Below are 15,750 nucleotides of genomic sequence, written 5' to 3'. Positions count from 1 at the left end.
GATTCATGATCATCCGTGATCCACGATCATCCATGACCCTGATGAAGGCCACAAGCCGAAATGCGTTGGTCTAACAATAGAAGTTGTTCTACTGTATATAATACAAGAGTTTTTACCTCTTTAGACTTGAACCTTGGAAGTACTTGAAGTTGTGCCAGAAAGCCCTACTCTGCTTCTACTAACTTGATATGCCTGCCTTCTGCACTGCACTGCCCCCACCCCACCCCCAGTCTTCTCATATCAGCTATAGGCTCCTATGTGTGTACTCATCCTAGTAATATGGCATATATAAGGATAATTGCATTGTGTACTGTTGGTATTATCATGTATTGACATCTGAGGGCAGGTGGCTACTATTCTATGTATTTTAATAGCCTTATTTAAAAAAACAAGTCAGAAGGAAGGGTACAACTCTGGCAGCTAAGGGTAAGTAAGATTGTTCGTCAAACAGTGTCAAACTTTGAGTGCTACAGTCTTGAGTGCACTACTGAGTGAGTATATGAAGAGTTAATTTGTAAAAACAGTTATCTGCGTTTGTATTTATTATTATTTTTTTATCCACTTTTTCTCTTTTTCTCTTTTTCTCCCATCCCAATTTCGCTGTGCCAATTCTCCCCTCCCCTGTGTTGAACGTTGCTCGCATATGCCCCCCACTGGTCGGTTGTAGGGAGGATAGAAGCCTTGCATCACGTGTCTCCTCCGATACACGAGGAGGCAGCCTGTCACATCTTTTCACCTGCCAGCGCGGACTCTCATTGGCGAGGTGTAACGTGTGGGAGGCTCACACTACCCCCGCCATTTCCTGTCTCTGCTGTGCAGGCGTCCCCCAACCGACCTGTAGGAGTCGCTGTCCACAACGTCCAGATTACCACCCATCGACTACCCGCTAACTCTGTCAATTGAGTTAGTATGACGGCCGGCCCAAGCCGGAGGCAACGCAGACAGCCGGATTCTCTTGCGTTGGTGACGAGCGCAATGTCCGCTGCGCCACCCAGCCGCCCCTTGTTTGTATTTATTATATACTATCTTTTTTATTTCAATGTATTATATAAATCTTTTAATACATTTCACAGAATTATGAATTATGAAGAATGTTTTTGCAGATTAACTCTTCATATGTAAATACCTAGAAAAAGGCGAGAACACAATATACTGTATACACCCCTGACTACAGCACCGGCTGTAGCCCTCGTACAGAAAACAAAGTGGCATTAAGTCGTGAACAAAGGTGGGAGTTTGCTGTAAATTGGAGCCCGTTGTCTTCGCTTTGTCTTCACGTCACTCTTAGGGTTCAAACCAGTAATCCTGGTGGTGATGCACCACACCTACGACCCCGGGTTCACGGTGGTCGACAGCAGCAGGCTAGTGGACAACAGCGCCGTCATCCTCACCGTGGACTGTCTCTTCCACGATTCCCGGGGACTCCTTGAGTGCCCTCGCAACAAAGATGCAGTCAGTGACGTTCTCAAAAAGGTAATCGTACACGGCCGCAACCGTCTGTGTCATCAGGGATTAGCCTACACCTTCATTCTTAGATAATGAAAGGAGTACTGTAGGTAGGCTACTGAAAGTTTAAAGTAAAAAAAATTACAAATATAATAAAAATGACTAACAGTATTTTGTTTTGTTACTGTATTATGTTATACAGCTGTTGTTTCAAAAATGACATTTTCAGGGCGGCCGGGTAGCGCAGTGGACTAAGCGTCTGTCTACCACCACAGAGACAGTGGGATCGAATCCAGCTGTGGTGCTTCTAATTGGCAGTGTTAGAGGGTGGGAAACCCGGCGAGGGTGGGTCCTGGTCGTTGTAAACAGCGACTCCTACAGTTCGGTCGGGGTGCTTGCAAGGGAAGAATCTAGGAGAGGTAGTGTGACCTTCCACACGTTACACTCTCCCAGTGAGAGTCCGCGCTGCCAGGTGAAAAGAAGCGGTGGGCTGGGTACACATGTGTCGGAGGAAGCATGTGATACTTTGTGATAGCCTCTGCCCTCCCAGACCGACGGTACGGGGTAGAGTGTGCAACGACCAGGAAGGGGATTGGGAATTGGCATAACGACTAACATTGGGATGGGAGAAAAAATGGAAAAAGAAGGAGGAAAAAGATAACAAAAAATAAATAAAAAAATACATTTTCTTGTAAAGCCGTTTTCTTATCTTTTCCTGGATACTGCAAATCTTTGTTGGTAGAAAAAACTCCATTTCAGTTGTTGCAACACTGTGAGTTAGCTAGCTTAGCTCCATCTTAGTCCACTTCCAAACCACAGAAGTCAATGGGGACTTTCTATGGAGAGCCTTAAAGGGGACATGTACTATAAATGTCATTTTTCAGTCTCTAGCATTGTATTATAGTAATAGGAGTTAGTATCAATGTGTTTTAGTCTCTAAATACCATATTGGCGGATTGCTCTGATTCAGCTCAGATAATTTCCTGCTCCAGTAAATTAGTCCATCCTGATTTGAAGGCCTGAGTCACGTCATTCAGGCTCTGGGTAGAAGACAGTGATGTGATTGGCTCTGTGGTTGTAGCTAATGCCCGCCCACTTCCTCATACTGCGAGGCAGATTGAAACCCGACACCTCTGCATACTCTGGAGGGAGAGAGAGAGAGATAGAGAGGGAGAGAGAGAGGGAGAGAGAGGGAGAGACAGAGAGAGAGAGGGAGACACAGAGAGAGAGGGAGGGAGCACTTGGGGGGAGGGGGGGGGACCTGCCGCGCCACACGGGAGAGGGGAGGAAGGGAGGCCCCCCCCCCCCACACAAGCTGCCGCAGGGAGAGAAAAAACGAAAGGAAGAGACAACCTGTCTTTTTTTTTCTCTCTCTCTCTCTCTCTCTCTCTCTCTCTCTCTCTCTCTCTCTCTCTCTCTCTCTCTCTCTCTCTCTCTCTCTCTCTCTCTATCTCTCTATCTCTCTCTGTCTACCAGTCGCAGACTGTGCTTATGGGCGGAGCCAGGCCATAACAGCCTGAAATCTTGGAGCTGAAAAATTATGGTTTTGAGTACTTGATTAGAAATATAAAACAATGCATTTAAAAAAAAAAAAACTTACAGATGTCTTCAATAGACTAACAGGAATTGTGTAAAGTTGCCCAAATAGTGCTAGGAATAGCAGTACATGTCCCCTTTAAGTCCCTGATCCTGTTCCATCAAACCACAGAAGCAAAATATTGATTGCCACCACTAGGGGGGGGGGGGGTGGGGGGGGTCTGTATTCATATTGTTGGATAAATTGGTTTGCACTCATATTGATTGACAGACCTCTATAAAGACAGGCTATGATAGTTGTGTTTCCACTCGTTTTGCATATTTTCTATTTCCATCAGAAATGGAATAAACCTTTTCCTCAACATTGACACCTGAAGTCGTAACAAATGACTTGTTTTTTCATTCCAGAAATACCAGACTTTGATAACTTTGTAGTTAATGGTGCTATAGATAACATTCAGCTACTAGATGTTGCACTAGACTAGAGCACCAGCATTTATCCAATCAGGCGCATTCCACAAACAACACAACATTAATTTTGGACCCTCAAATTTTCAATTATAAATCGATATTTCTTTTGGGGGAAAGCAATTATTTTATTCCGCACCTTTGTAAAAGCTCTGGATTTATTATATATATATATATATATATATATATATATATATATATATATATATATATTAAAATAGTATACACTAAGAAGTATTGTCTATAGCACCTTTAATTCTGTAGTTCTAGTATATAAGGGAAACTGTATACGGAGTCCGGCACTGACCACCACTACTGTCTTTTGCAGATGGACCTTCCAAAAAAAGGTAATTCTGAACCAACCTATAAAGAAATGATCATTATGTTATATGCTGCCTAGAAATACTGTGATGGGATGAGATGATCTACTGTATTTAGCAACAATTATAGTTTCAATGACGACAGAGGTCCATGGTGAGCAGGGGTAGAGCAGGCTGCGGCAGGGCTCCAGGGTGAGCAGTAGAGCTGTGACTCTTCACTGGCCTCACGATTCGATTGCGGTTCAGCTGTCCACGATTCGATTCGATTCTATGATGCATCTGAATAATATATTACATCCTCAATTGTATAATCTATATTACTGCACATGGCTACTTTTTCATCAATTAAATTAACTTTTATTTAGAAAGTTCTTAAATCAAAATAAACGTCTTTACTAGTGTTGCATGATACAGATCCTAGAAAGGTATCTCGATACCCAGCTGTTAAAAACGGTTCAATAGTCTATTTTATTATCAGTATAAATACTTTTAGAATAGCCTGATGCTGTATTTTCTATGAGTTGAGTGGATGCATGACCAGAGCACTAGCTTTAACTCTCTGCCACGCTGGGAACGGGATATGGCTATGTGCTGCCACGCATTAAACCAATGGAGTCGGTCACCTTGTTTGCAGGGTTATAACTATATTCTATATTATAGCTATGGATGCAATACTATGGCCCATTTGACATAGAGTATCTATCGTTCAAGATGTGAAAAAGAAAAAAAATGTCCATCCATACATTCCCGTTTTATACCATGGTGAATATAAGTATGGTTTTAGAGCGGTTTAGGGTAATTCCTCTGAGGCTAGTAATAGCCTGCGACGTGTATTATAGAATAGAATAGAATAGAAATACTTTTATTATCCCGTGGGAAATTTGACACTGCAAATCGCTCAACATTTAAACATTTAGACAGGACAGGTCACGAATTAGAATAATAACACAAATCAATCAAGTTGCCTAGGATAAGAGTAGAGTAAATAGAATAAAAATGAAATAAAATATACAGAAATAAATACAGTAAAAATATACTGAGCATGGGGGAAGGGGGTACAGGTAGTAAAAAACAACACAGCAGTGTTAACAATTTGGTCAATATAATTTAACTATCTAACTAAATGAAATATATATTCACAGTATTCACAGTGTCACATAAGGTGCAGTATGCTTCAGGTAGTGTATTGTCCTCCTTGGGTTCCTATTAATCCAAGGTCAATGTCTGGCAGCTGTCGCTTATACTTAATCCATTGGCATTTCGTCCCTACACAAGCTACACAAAAAATTCAAATGCATATGATCGGTATTATGTTCCATCATGAATGCATGAAAGGGGGGGGGGGGGGTCGTTTCTGATTAATTGATTGTCAATAATGGCATTCGTTAGTACAATAACATACGCTGATCAGGGCGATGGCGTATGCACATCGGCACAATCAAGCTGAAATTGACGTTAAATTGCTCTTACCTGTGGCCGGTGGGATTCCAAAAAGAATATTCCAATTATTTGATTGCCATCTGGTAGATCGTATGTCCATTTGGCCCCACGACATAACCCACCACAGCATAATGAATCGGGGGTCCCGAAAAAAGTCCGCCCGGACCAATATAATCGATGCACAGCCCAATACAGAGTTTCAAGGATGTGCAATACCGGCCGCATCCTACCAGGTGGCGGTATTGAACTTTTGCAATCTCAGACTCATTCCCTATGATAACACAAGGTCCCTGGATGAATAAGTATACAATGAATACAAATATATAAAAAAAAAAAGGAAAAACAATCAAATAACGTATATATATACATGGTGGCGTTCAAAGGATGGCGCCCAATAACGTATATAATCGTTGTTGGCAGAGAGAGTTAATACAATAATAATAATATATTTGATTTGTAGGGCGCTTTATTGTTGTGGCGCAAATCCCAAAGCGCTACATTTTAAAAGAACATAAAAGCTAGCAAGAGAGTAAAATCTTTTTTTTTTTTTTTATAATCTAATTGTGTTCCGTCACTGCATTGATGCAGAATCGTCCATGTCCGCATCGCGATGCATCTTAGAATCGAGAAATGTCCACACCCCTAGTGAGCAGGGGTCCAGGATGAGCAGGGGTAGAGCAGGGGTTCAGGGTGAGCAGGGGTAGAGCAGGGGTCCAGGGTGAGCAGGGGTAGAGCAGGGGTCCAGGGATGAGCAGGGGTAGAGCTGGGGTCCAGGATGAGCAGGGGTAGAGCAGGGGTCCAGGATGAGCAGGGGTAGAGCAGGGGTTCAGTGTGAGCAGGGGTAGAGCAGGGGTCCAGGATGAGCAGGGGTAGAGCAGGGGTCCAGGTGAGCAGGGGTAGAGCAGGGGTCCAGGATGAGCAGGGTAGAGCAGGGGTCCAGGATGAGCAGGGGTAGGCAGGGGTTCAGTGTGAGCAGGGGTAGAGCAGGGGTCCAGGGTGAGCAGGGGTAGAGCAGGGGTCCAGGGTGAGCAGGGGTAGAGCAGGGTCCAGGGTGAGCAGGGGTAGAGCAGGGGTCCAGGATGAGCAGGGGTAGAGCAGGGGTCCAGGATGAGCAGGGGTCCAGGGTGAGCAGGGGTAGAGCAGGGTCCAGGATGAGCAGGGGTAGAGCAGGGGTCCAGGATGAGCAGGGGTCCAGGGTGAGCAGGGGTAGAGCAGGGGTTCAGGGTGAGCAGGGGTTCAGGTGAGCAGGGGTAGAGCAGGGGTTCAGGGTGAGCAGGGGTAGAGCAGGGGTTCAGGGTGAGCAGGGGTAGAGCAGGGGTTCAGGGTGAGCAGGGGTAGAGCAGGGGTCCAGGATGAGCAGGGGTAGAGCAGGGGTCCAGGGTGAGCAGGGGTCCAGGATGAGCAGGGGTCCAGGGTGAGCAGGGGTAGAGCAGGGGTCCAGGGTGAGCAGGGGTAGAGCAGGGGTCCAGGCGATATAGCAGACTGAGGCTGGGGTCCAGGTTCAGGGCTGGCGTCAGGCAGAACTGCACACAGGAAAACAGTAAAAAAAAAACATCAAGGAAAAAACACAGAGCAAAAATACAAAAAGGCAAATGCAGATTTCAGTAAATACAGATGGGACTGAAACACTGAAAAGGCTGGTAGCTGCTCACTGAGACAGAGGTTAAAAGGCTGGTAGCTGCTCACTGAGACAGAGGTTAAAAGGCTGGTAGCTGCTCACTGAGACGGAGGTTACAAACTGGCACCGAAGTGGTGAATGGACTGGAGCTTTATGGCAGAGTAACTGATGAGATGATGATTCACAGCTGGGAGCCTGACCCAACAGCACACCTGATCCCATCCTGCCATTAGGAGAGAGAGAGAGAGAGAGAGAGAGAGAGAAGGAGAGAGAGAGAGAGAGAGAGAGAGAGAAGAGAGAGAGAGAGAGAGAGAGAGAGAGAGAGAGAGAGAGAGAGAGAGAGAGAGAGAGAGAGAGAGAGAGAGAGAGAGAGAGAGAGAGAGAGAGAGAGAGAGAGCACAGCCTAGGAGGGAGAGAGGGATGTAACACTTTTCTGTTAATTGTCATTGTCAGTTGATATTGTTTCTTTTAGGTGTGTCAATACCAACTTTGAAAAGGCAAAAAACCGAAGAGAGATTCAAGCTGCTAGAGGAACAACAAAAATGCCAGGAACTACAGAAGGAACTACAGAAGGCCAATGAGACGATAAATAACCAAGGTAGGCAAGGCAGGAAATCAGAGGACATACCATAAATGCTTTAAAAAAAAAAAATAGCTTAGTTGGCACCTTGCATGGTCGCCTCCATTGTCGGTGTGTGAATGTGAGTGAATGGGTGAATGTTACCATTTACCATTCCCTCTACAAGGGAGCATAGCACTTATTTTTGGTGTAAGCTAATGCACAAATCGATGTCTCTGTCCAATGTGTCATTACAGCTCAACAGATCAAAGGGCTACAGGCAGAAGTGAAGACACTGAAGGAACAGAATTCACCACAGACAGCTGGTTAGTACAGGAGAGCGACCCCCAGTGCTTAATCACAATTAAATAACAGCTTACAGTTACTGATTTCGATATCAATAAAAAGGAAATGTTGCTTTTAGATGACATCACTGTATTAAACTTTTTAAAATATATATATATATATATATTATTTTTTTGTATCCACTTTTTCTCCTTATTTTCAATTTTTCTCCCATCCCAATTTCGTGTATCCAATTCTCCCCTCCCCTGTCTTGAACGTTGCTCGACTATGCCCCCCCACTGGTCGGTTGTAGAGAGGATAGAAGCCTTGCATCACGTGTTCCCTCAGGCACACGAGGAGGCAGCCTGTCACATCTTTTCGCCTGCCAGCGCGGACTCTCATTGGCGAGGTGTATTGCATGGGAGGCTCACACTACCCTCGCCACTTCCTGTCTCTGCTGTGCAGGCGTCTCCCAACCGACCTGTAGGGGTCGCTGTCCACAAGGTCCAATCCCCACCCATTGACTTCCACCACGCTGACTCTGCCAAATGAGCCAGTACGACGGCCGGCCCAAGCCAAGTCAAGTCAAGTCAAGAGTTTTAATTGTCACGGCATACAGGTATACAATGAAATGCGGGTGGTCTTGCCCGCAACGATGTGCAATACAGTGGTACAACATATAATAGAATCAAAAAATGAAAAAACAACATTGTGCAGTAAACAGGTAACAGGTAACATGGAGTGACATCTCGGTATCTGTACATAGTTATTTACAGAGCATATGGGACATGCTAGTTAGCTTTGGTAGTGCAATACACTGTTCCTGTTATTCTAATTTAAAGTGTCCTTTCCTTTGGCCATAAGTGTGCGTGTGTGCGACATGAGTGTGTGCCCGCTCATGTTAAAGTGTTAAGTGGCTGCTCGTGTGTGAGCGTGCACAGCGTGCGTGTCGTGTGTGTGTTCTTGTGTGCTTGTGTGTGGATAGTTCAATGTTCTGAGCACTCAATGTTCATTGTTCATGGCTCTGATGGCCTGGGGGAAGAAGCTGAGCCTAAGCCGCTCTGTCCTAGTAGCTGGGGTTCGCAGGCGTCTGCCTGACCTCAGCAGCTGAAACAGGCTGTTATTGGGGTGGTGAGGGTCTTTCATTATCCTGCAGGCTCTGGATTTGCACCTCTTGTTGTATAGAACCTGCAGGGGGGGTAGTGCAATACCCGTGGTACGCTCGGCTGAGCGCACCACTCTCTGTAGGGCCTTCTTGTCCTGTGCCGTGCTGTTTCTATACCAGGCAGTGATGTTTCCGGTCAGGATGCTCTCTACAGCTCCTGAGTAGAAGGACTGGAGTATCTTCCCCGATACTCTGAACTTCCTTAACTGTCTCAGGTGGTAGAGGCGCTGTTTCGCCTTCTTTACTACTGTGTCTATGTGTGTTGACCATGTCAGGTCCTCTGAGATGTGGACCCCCAGGTACTTAAAGCTGCTCACCCTGTCCACGGTAGCCCCGTTAATCATCAGTGGTGTGTGCGTCTCCTGCTGTCCTCTCCTATAATCCACGATCAGCTCCTTGGTTTTACCAATGTTCAGGAGCAGGCTGTTGTCCTGGCACCAGCGTTCCAGTACCTCAACCTCCTCCCGGTAGGCCTTCTCGTCGTTGTCCGAGATCAGCCCCACCACCACCGTGTCGTCTGCGAACTTCACTATGGAGTTGGAGCTGAACTTGGCCACACAGTCGTGTGTGTAGAGTGAGTACAGCAGGGGGCTTAGAACACAGCCCTGGGGGGACCCGATGCTCAGGGTGATGGTGTTGGAGGTCTGACCCCCCACCCTGACCGCCTGGGGTCTTTCACTCAGAAAGTCCAGTACCCAGGCGCTCAGGGCGGAGCTCAGACCCAGCTCGATCAGCTTGTCCACCAGTCTGGTGGGGACTATGGTGTTGAACGCTGAGCTGTAGTCAATGAACAACAGTCTCACATAGCCCCCCTTCTGACGGTCAAGGTGGGAGAGGGTGCTGTGCAGTACCTGGGAGACCGCGTCGTCAGTGGACCTGTTTGTCCTGTATGCAAATTGCATAGGGTCCATATCACTGGGGAAGGGAGGCACAAATGTGGTCCTTGACCAGCCTCTCAAAACATTTCATGACCACAGAGGTGAGTGCCACCGGTCTGTAGTCATTTGGACATGTTGGGGAGGGTTTCTTCGGTACAGGGATGATGGTAGACATCTTAAAGCAGGTAGGGACCACCGACTCTGCCAGGGATTGATTAAATATGGCGGTGAACACTGGGGCAAGCTGGTTGGCACAGGACTTAAGTATGCGTCCTGTTATACCATCTGGGCCAGCAGCCTTCCTGGTGTTCACCTGCATAAATGCTCTTCTCACACTGTGTAGCCGAAGGCAATGCTGAGACTGGGATTCGATACCGGAGTCTCTTGCATTGGTGACGAGCGCAATCTCCGCTACGCCACCCAGCCGCCTAAATATATATATTTTTTATATCTTACTGCTCGTAATTTTTCAGATAGAAAAGAAAATGCCATTCTCTTTTAGACTATTTTCATACTTTCCATCGACGCACATCTGTTTGATCAAACGGTGTCTCAGCCTGGTCGTCGTTATCAGTATACAACGATAAACCCCCTCACATACACACGCCTCTTCCGCCAGTAAGATTGATCAGAGAATATTACTAAGCAAAAGAGCTGCATGTCTGTGACAGATGCACAATGAACACTTTGAACCCACTTGGCCCCACCCCTTTTTCCCAGGGCCCGATATGAATTTAAGCATTACATCACGCGCATGAGTGTGTTATGAGAATTAGAGCATGCCTAGGGGTGGTTGTTAGATCCCCCTAGGCATGCTCTAATTCTCATAACACACGACTACAAGTGGTGTAATGGCTTTTATACAATTGCCGCATTCATCCAACCTTATTGCTATACAATAAACACATTAATTGAAGATTTATTGACAACCATCCGCAGAAAAAGTAGTTCCAAAAAAAAAGAAGAGAAGTTGCCTCTGTGTAGAAGCAGCTCGGAGGTGCGCTGTTTCAAGGCATGCCATCTAAGGCCCCGTTTAGACGAGCGTTTTGTGAACAGAAACCGCAAAAGTCATCTTGCGGTTTCACTTTTAATTTTACGTTTTGACGAGCGTTTTGGGATCGAATTTTGCGTGCAGACGACGCTGTAACGACTCGAGACGACGGAGCCCCACTGTCACACGATTGGCGCATATGTCACATGACGTGCTGTGAAGACCCGCCCTACTCTGCCTATGATTCGCAGACTGTGGATGGGGAATGTGATTGCACCAAAGCAGAGTCACTCACAGACAGTGGGTCCACTCACGCCGCGGGACAGATTCTTGTGTATTTAACCCTTTCACTGCCACACGGCAGCCGGTTGTGTGATAGTAAAGGGTTAACCTTCTGTCGTGTGGCAGTGAAAGGGTTAAAAGTACTGCCAATGTAGCCTTCAGGTGATCTCCGTTGATATAAGTCAGACATACTTGCTTTGTTTATGTCTCGGCTACTGGCGCATACCTGCTACCTGTGACGTAAGCAGTACGCGCGACCAGAGCCGTGACAACCCTTTCGTCATCGTTTTATCAGATTTATACGTTTTAACAGTTTAGACGAGAGCGCAAAGCTTTTGCGTTTCTAGGAATTCCACCCTGGAAGGTAGTCTCACTTTTTTGCGGTTTCACCCCGTAAAAACGCCGTTTCAGTATAAACGAAAGGCACATCCGAAAAAATATTTTTGCAGATTCACCTGCTAGCGTTTCCGTCTAAACGGGGCCTAAGAATGAAGTGAGCGTGTGTTATTGGATTGATTGATTGAACATTTTATTACAGATAGACAGTATGCTTACATCTTTATACAATTGCCGAATTCATCCAACCTTATTGCTATACAATAAACACACATTAATTGAAGCATAATGGAGATTTATTCACAAAACTATCCACAGAAAAAGTAGGTTCTGGGATCACGAGCGTGTGTTATGATAAATAACAACGTCGAATCGAGAAATTTGCATGCCATTGTATAATGTCCATTACACTTTTAACCAATCCCAGTCACTTTTTGTGTCCGGTTGGCTATAACTGCACACAGGAAAACAGTCAAAAACATCAAGGCAAAAACACGGAGCAAAAAGGCAAATGCAGAATTTCTGTAAATACAGACAGGACTGAAACACTGAAAAGGCTGGTAGCTGCTCACTGAGACAGAGGTTAAAAGGCTGGTAGCTGCTCACTGAGACAGAGGTTAAAAGGCTGGTAGCTGCTCACTGAGACAGGTTAAAAGGCTGGCAGCTGCTCACTGAGACAGAGTTTAAAAGGCTGGTAGCTGCTCACTGAGACAGAGGTTAAAAGGCTGGTAGCTGCTCACTGAGACAGGTTAAAAGGCTGGTAGCTGCTCACTGAGACGGAGGTTACAAACTGGCACCGAAGTGGTGAATGGACTGGAGCTTTATGGCAGAGTAACTGATGAGATGATGATTCACAGCTGGGAGCCTCACCCAACACCACACCTGATCCCCATCCAGCCGTTAGGGGGAGAGAGATAGAGAGAGAGAGAGGCACAGCCTAGGAGGGGGAGAGAGGGATGTAACACTTCACTTTTCTGTTCATTGTCATGACAGTTGATATGTTTCTTTTAGATGTGTCGAAACCAATGTTTAAATGGTTCCAAGACCTTTTTAAAACTGAAGAGACATTCAAGCTTCTAGAGGAACAACAAAAATGCCAGGAACTACAGAAGGAACTACAGAAGGCCAATGAGACGATAAATAACCAAGGTAGGCAAGACAGGAAATCAGAGGACATAAATGCTTAGAATAAACTGTCTCGTGTTTGTACTTTCCTTCTGGCGACAGTGGCTCAGGAGGTAGAGCGGTCGACTGCTAATATGTAGGTTCCCGGTTAGATTCCTGCTCCTCCCGGGCAGCGCGTCGAAAGTGTCCTTGAGCAAGACACTTAACCCCTAACTGCTTCCGATGAGCAGGTTGGCACCTTGCATGGTCGCCTCCACTGTCGGTGTGTGAATGTGTGAGTGAATGGGTGAATGTTACCATTTACCATTCCCTCTACAAGGGAGCATAGCACTTATTTTTGGTGTAAGTTAATCCACAAATCGATGTCTCTCTCCAATGTGTCATTACAGCTCAACAGATCAAAGAGCTACAGGCAGAAGTGAAGACACTGAAAGAACAGAATTCATCACAGACAGCTGGTTAGTACAGGAGAGCGACCCCCAGTGCTTAATCACAATTGAATAACAACTTAGTTACTGATTTTTTACATCAATAAAAAGGAAATATTGCTTTTATATTATGACATCACTGTATTCAACTTTTTAATATATATATATTTTTTTAATATCTTCTTACTGCTGGTAATTCTTCAGATAGAAAAGAAAATTCCATTCTCTTTTAGACGATTTTCATTTTCATTTTCATTTTTGATCAAACGGTGTCTCAGCCTGGTCGTCGTCATCAGTATACAACGATAAACCCCCTCACATACACACGCCTCTTCCGCCAGTAAGATTGATCAGAAAATACTAGCAAAAGAGCTGCATGTCTGTGACAGCTGCACAATGGACACTTTTAACCCACTTGGCCCCACCCCTTTTCCCCAGGGGCCGATATGAATTGTCCATTACACTTTTAACCAATCCCAGTCACTTTTTGTGTCCGGTTGGCTATAACTACACACAGGAAAACAGTCAAAAACATCAAGGCAAAAACACAGAGCAAAAATATAAAAAGGCAAATGCAGAATTTCTTTAAATACAGACAGGACCGAAACACTGAGAAGGCTGGTAGCTGCTCACTGAAACGGAGGTTAAAAGGCTGGCAGCTGCTCACTGAGACGGAGGTTAAAAGGCTGGCAGCTGCTCACTGAGACAGAGGTTAAAAGGCTGGTAGCTGCTCACTGAGACAGAGGTTAAAAGGCTGGTAGCTGCTCACTGAGACAGAGGTTAAAAGGCTGGTAGCTGCTCACTGAGACAGAGGTTAAAAGGCTGGTAGCTGCTCACTGAGACAGAGGTTACAAACTGGCACCGAAGTGGTGAATGTACTGGAGCTTTATGGCAAAGTAACTGATTAGATGATGAGTAACAGCTGGGAGCCTGACCCACAGCACACCTGATCCCCATCCTGCCATTATAGAGAGAGAGAGAGATAGAGAGATATATTTCACTTTTCTGTTCATTGTCATGTCAGTTGATATTGTTTCTTTTAGGTGTATCAATACCAACTTTGAAAAGGCAAGACACTGATGAGAGATTCAAGCTGCTAGAGGAACAACAAAAATGCCAGGAACTACAGAAGGAACTACAGAAGGCCAATGAGACAATAAATAACCAAGGTAGGCAAGACAGGAAATCAGAGGACATACCGGTAAATGCTTTAAAAAAATGCTTAGTTGGCACCTTGCATGGTCCCCTCCACTGTCGGTGTGTGAATGTGAGTGAATGGGTGAATGTTACCATTTACCATTCCCTCTACAAGGGAGCATAGCACTTATTTTTGGTGTAAGCTAATGCACAAATCGATGTCTCTGTCCAATGTGTCATTACAGCTCAACAGATCAAAGAGAGATTCAAGCTGCTAGAGGAACAACTGTTGGAAAAAGGTAGGCAAGACAGGAAATCTGAGGACATAAATGCTTAGAATAAACTGTCTTGTGTTTGTACTTTCCTTCCGGCGACAGTGGCTCAGGAGGTAGAGCGGTTGTCTCGTAATCTGTTGGTTTCCCGCTCCTCCCAGGCTGTGTGTTGAAGTGTCCTTGAGCAAGACACTTAACCCCTAACTGCTTCCGATGAGCAGGTCGGCACCTTGCATGGTCGCCTCCACTGTCGGTGTGTGAATGGGCGAACGTTACCATTTACCATTCCCTCTACAAGGGAGCATAGCACTTCTTTTTGATGTAAGCTAATGCACAAATCGATGTCTTTGTCCAATGTGTCATTACAGATCAACAGATCAAAGAGCTACAGGCAGAAGTGAAGACACTGAAAGGACAGAATTCATCACAGACAGCTGGTTAGTACAGGAGAGCGACCCCCAGTGCTTAATCACAATTCAATTACAGCTTGTTTTTTTTTTATATCTTACTGCTCATAATTTTTCAGATAGAAAAGAAAATCCATTATCTTTTAGACCATTTTCATCATTTCATCAATGCTCGTGTCTTGTGTTACATGTGACCGGTAAGCAGCTGGTCAGCATTTCCCAATGATGTGAATGGAGCTTGAAGAACAAGGCAGTGAAACCAGCGATGAGAAGGAGAGCATCGAGAAAGGAGCCACTCGAGTCTGAACTTGCTCAATTTGCAAGTTATTATTATTAGTATTATTATTATAATATGAATGAACAACCGTTATTATAGCGTGGACACCTATTCTGACACACGCAATAAATAACAACATTCATTTTGGACCTGCAACATTTGTTTTAATGATTTATTCAATCAATGATTTTGGATTTAGATTTTGGGGGGGAAAAGCTATACTTTTAATGTTCACTCATAATGTTTATCTATAGTGCCTTTTAAGTTTGGCACAATTCAGTGATCAGGGGTTGAATTGTAGTGTGTGTGTGTGTGTGTGTGTGGGGGGGGTCTTAGCTCACCTTAACTGATGAACTGAGGACATTTGTTTTGGTCAATAGTGCTGCCTCGTTTCACTCTGTTTATGTTTGTTTTGACCAATAAGGGGGTGGAGTATTCTCACTGGTTGTAGTTCTCTGGTCTCCTCACCTGATGGCAGTAGAGGACAGTTCTCAGAGCAGAGATGTGCTGCTTGTACATCAGTAGAGGACTCATCATGACAGGGAGGCTTATTACTCTGTTGTTGACAGACCATCAAAACAGCTAAGAAACAAAGGGTACCGTATAATGTTAGCGATGGTATACGTCAGTGTTGTAGTCGAGTCACTAAATCTCGAGGTCGAGTCTAGAGTCCCCAGTGTTCGAGTTTGAGTCCAAGTCTGAGTCACCAAAGATGAGCCAGAGTTGAGTCCCCATTACCCTAGTCCGAGTCCAAGTCATCAAGGTTGAGTCCACTCCACT

The 15,750-nt window shown here is 45.2% G+C and overlaps 1 protein-coding gene across 2 annotated transcripts in view; it reads left to right on the top strand.

Moving 5' to 3' along the window:
• The window catches only part of LOC311235287 (uncharacterized protein), a 35,949-nt gene extending 20,823 nt beyond the window's left edge, over nt 1–15,126 (top strand). Inside the window, exons 3-12 of one of the 2 annotated variants that reach the window (XM_084322708.1) lie at nt 1,289–1,473; nt 3,779–3,797; nt 7,301–7,426; nt 7,645–7,713; nt 12,336–12,473; nt 12,839–12,907; nt 13,921–14,046; nt 14,260–14,313; nt 14,655–14,723; nt 14,899–15,126. In XM_084322708.1, coding sequence (XP_084178834.1) covers nt 1,289–1,473; nt 3,779–3,797; nt 7,301–7,426; nt 7,645–7,713; nt 12,336–12,473; nt 12,839–12,907; nt 13,921–14,046; nt 14,260–14,313; nt 14,655–14,723; nt 14,899–14,924 — 881 coding nt within the window. In that variant the 3' untranslated portion in view covers nt 14,925–15,126. Of the gene's footprint in view, nt 1–1,288; nt 1,474–3,778; nt 3,798–7,300; nt 7,427–7,644; nt 7,714–12,335; nt 12,474–12,838; nt 12,908–13,920; nt 14,047–14,259; nt 14,314–14,654; nt 14,724–14,895 lie in introns of both variants that reach the window. The other variant, XM_084322707.1, reaches the window with a different exon arrangement.
• Nucleotides 15,127–15,750: the final 624 nt, after the last annotated feature.

This window comes from Notolepis coatsorum (genome assembly GCF_963971535.1).
Source record: "Notolepis coatsorum genome assembly, chromosome: 10".
Lineage (NCBI taxonomy): Eukaryota > Metazoa > Chordata > Actinopteri > Aulopiformes > Paralepididae > Notolepis > Notolepis coatsorum.
This window is presented reverse-complemented; position numbering and strand designations above follow the sequence as displayed.